The following is a 3292-nucleotide window of genomic DNA, read 5'->3' as shown; positions in this document are numbered from 1 at the left end:
AGACACTGCAGGATTAAGAGCAAAGGATGGCACAGGCCTCCATACTGCATGGGCACAGGGGTCGCCATTACACACACCATGGCATGAACCCGTCTCCTTGGAGCTGGCCTTCTTGGTGGCCCTGCAACCCCAACCCCCTCACCTATGGCTGGCTGCTAATCTGTCACAAGCCCAGCTCCTCCAGCATGGGGCTGCCACATCCTTCTCCCCACAGGACCCCAGACAAGCCCGCTGACTCCTCAGAGCTGACCTTTGAGATGCCAGGTGCCTGTCCTCATTTCCCTGACCCTTTGCTGAGACAAATACTTGTGGAAGTTTTTAGAATAGAGACCTAGGGATACGTAGTTGGAGCAGATCTGGTCAGTTCTTTATTGGGAAGGGGATGCAGTCCGTAATCCGGCAAATCTGTGATCCCAGGAAGATGTCAAGCTCAAGGTTCAGCTGGCTTGTTGCCAGCTCGTAGCTGCCGTGGAAAAAGCCACGGGTATGGCAACTTCGCCAGCGCCAATAGACCTGGATGATGCGGACAGCGTTGAGCAAACGACAGTAACGCCGGCGGACACGCCACATGCGGACCCAGGACTGAAGCCTGACTGCTGCCCATTGCTGCCGTGCGCAGAGCTCCAGCGCGGCCCGCCGCTTCTTTGCCAGCAGCTTCGCCAGCACCTGCCTCCACCAGCACTGGATGATCAAAGCTCTGAGGGCCGCGTGCAGTAGTGTGCGTCGCACCAGCGTGCCCCGCCACCAGGCCTGGATCTTTTTTGCTGCCAGTACCTTGTCAACGGGTGGCTTCATTTGGAGGAGGCGAGACTGCAAGAAAAGAAAGAACAGTCAGGACATTTTCCTCACAAACATCAGCCCCAGGAGGTGAGAGGAAGTGGCCCAGTGCTCCACAACAGCCCTTTCCTCTAAAGTTCAGGTGTACTGGGCGGGGCAACACCTAACCCAGGAGACCAGGTAGGTGTCCCACCTCTGCTACCCACAGGTCAATGGACATGGTCACCTCACCTTCACCTCTGAGCCTCAGTGTCCCCATCTGCAAAATGGGGATACACCTGCCCTAGCTACCTCACCCAGTTTTTTGTAAACCTTCTTGGCCAGTCTAAAGCAAGGACACTGTGATGTAGGGTCAGAGGGTTAACACATTTCACCTGGGCCTTCCAGCTACTGAGATCCGTGACCCACCTCTTCAGACCTCTCCCACCTGCCAGAGAGGTGGTGTCCTTGGCTGGCTCTGCCCTCTTATTTCTGACTCCAGGTCAAATCCACAACCTGCTGTTTCCAGCTGTCACATCATAGTAGTCAAAGTCTCCCTCCTCCACACAGTTTGGAGTCTTTTTCACCTGCTTCTTACTTTCACTTATTTTAACACATTCTTTTCTTGTTAAAACTTCTTTTAAACTTCAGCTTACCTATACATAAGTGGACTCATGTGCACACTCCCCCACATCCCACCCAATTCGAGTCTTGGGTTTCCCTTTATGTGGCCGTACATTCCCCAAACATAGCCGTCACCATGCCACACTCCAATGTTGAATGTCTGCTTTCCACTTCTCAGGGTTTCTCTTTGCTACATCCAAGTCTCCATGCCTCAGTCACCCACCCTTCCCAGACTCGTAAGGAAATGGGAGAAGATAGCCCAGGATGAGTCCATCTCTATTTATTGCAGCTCTGAATACGACGACTATGTCCTTGTTGGCCTGGGAAATTCCTGGCTTACGGCAGTTGTTCCTGAGTAAGGATTAATAGCAACACCTTTCACTCGCAAATGTTTCCTAGTTTGGAGAAGAAATTTTGTGATTAACCAATTCTATGAGCCACAGAGAAGACAACCACCACCACTACTGGGTGGCACGGGTCAGAGATGCTGCAGGTGCGGGGTGTCTTCCAACCTCGAGGGCTTTCTCTGGCTTACCTTTGGTTTTGGAGGAGGACGCTTTTTCTCCAGCTCCCTGTGTTTGAACAATGTGGTCTCATCAACATCTTCGATTACGATTTGGCAAAAATGGCCATCTTTCTGTAATCAGATTTTAAAGAGGAGAGGTGTAGGTAGGTAGTTATTTGTAGAACTCAGGGCACACACCCTCACTGTGGCTGCCTGTCTGCCGGATATCCAGTTTTCAGCCAAGTTCACCACATCCTTAACCTCTTATCTTTCCCGGAGACCCTAGACAAAAGGCTTGCATCCTGATTAACTGTGGGAATTCACCTCCCCCTGCCTGCATCTATTTCTTACACAACATCGGATGCCCATGACTTGCGGGTAGTTGGTTCAACCCCTTCAAGTCTGCAATCCCCTTAAGTGCCCATGATTAGAGGCTAGATGTCTCCATCATACCCAGATCTATACTTCTCTAGCCACCACCATGGCAGGAAGTGTGAAGGAGAGAGTGTGATGTCATAAGGGCACCTATGACTCTGGCATCAGAATGGCTTCCAACAGCTGAGTCTTTTCCAGTGAATATGTGGAACTCTTGTCCATTCTTTTTTGCAGACATGGCCACAATTTGCCTACAAAAGCAAGCCACTGGAAATACTGGCTCATTAGCACAAAGACGTATCTAGTTAGTGATTTCAGTGTAGTTGATAAAAACAAAAATTGAAACAACCTAAACCTCCATCAAATACAAAATTCAGTGACACAGATTTCAGTTCAACGAACAGTTGTATAAGGATGAGGAAGAATGAATTAGCAGCAAAATTCTCAAACAGGTGCTTGAGAAAAGGAGATTTAGGAATAGCTGAGAAGCACATGAAAAGATGCCCAACATCATTAGTCATGAGGGAAATAAAAATGAGAACCAAAATGAGATACATCTAGACACCCTAAGAGAATGACTAACATAAGAAATCTGACAGTGCTAAATCCTGGCAGAGATACAGAATAGGTAGATCTCTTATACACTGTTGATAAAAGGTGTGAAACAGCAGAACCACTTTGGAAAATGGTTTGGCACTTCCTAATGAAATTCAAAGTGTACCCACCCTTATAACTCAGTAGTTTCAGTCCTAAAATTTGCAAACGAAAAATGAAAACACATTTTACAAATGCATGTGAATGGATATTCATAGCAGCTTTATTCAAATAGCTCAGAACCAGAAACAAACCAAATGTCCATCAACAGGTGACTAGAGAAAAATTTCATGATATGTTAGTATAATGGTGTAATAATAACAAAAATGAATACATTTATACATGGAATAACATAGGTGACTCTCAGAAACTTGATGCTAAATGATAGAAGCTAGACTACCTACGAGTTCTTCCATTACATAAAATTCTAAAACAGGC

The 3292-nt window shown here is 47.3% G+C and overlaps 1 protein-coding gene across 2 annotated transcripts; it reads right to left on the bottom strand.

Moving 5' to 3' along the window:
• Positions 1-344: 344 nt before the first annotated feature.
• On the bottom strand, positions 345-2355 carry LOC116559363 (IQ domain-containing protein F5-like). Of its 2 annotated transcripts, XM_032290038.1 has the most exons (4): positions 2210-2355; positions 1916-2017; positions 1516-1775; positions 345-789 (listed from the first exon to the last, which is right to left on the bottom strand). In XM_032290038.1, the coding sequence occupies exons 3-4, from the start codon at positions 1516-1518 to the stop codon at positions 361-363; spliced, it is 432 nt and encodes a 143-aa protein (XP_032145929.1). In that variant the 5' UTR covers positions 1519-1775; positions 1916-2017; positions 2210-2355; the 3' UTR covers positions 345-360. The 2 variants fall into 2 exon arrangements, with proteins under 2 accessions (XP_032145929.1, XP_032145928.1); XM_032290037.1 differs by lacking the exon at positions 1516-1775.
• Positions 2356-3292: the final 937 nt, after the last annotated feature.

This window comes from Sapajus apella, unplaced genomic scaffold (genome assembly GCF_009761245.1).
Source record: "Sapajus apella isolate SASKATOON/1434 unplaced genomic scaffold, GSC_monkey_1.0 scaffold23, whole genome shotgun sequence".
In the NCBI taxonomy this organism is placed as follows: domain Eukaryota; kingdom Metazoa; phylum Chordata; class Mammalia; order Primates; family Cebidae; genus Sapajus; species Sapajus apella.
Note: the sequence above shows the minus strand (reverse complement) of the source record. Positions and strands in the feature narration are given on the sequence as shown.

What these genes read in the sequence shown, in the direction of transcription:
- LOC116559363 (XM_032290037.1), bottom strand. Translation starts at nt 2,254, where the DNA reads ATGGGCATCCGATGTTGTGTAAGAAATAGATGCAGGCAGGGGGAG. An exon ending in ATAGATGCAGGCAGGGGGAG is followed by an intron (nt 2,018 to 2,209) that starts GTGAATTCCCAC and finishes ATCTGATTACAG; the next exon opens with AAAGATGGCCATTTTTGCCA. An exon ending in GTCCTCCTCCAAAACCAAAG is followed by an intron (nt 790 to 1,915) that starts GTAAGCCAGAGA and finishes CTCCAAATGAAG; the next exon opens with CCACCCGTTGACAAGGTACT.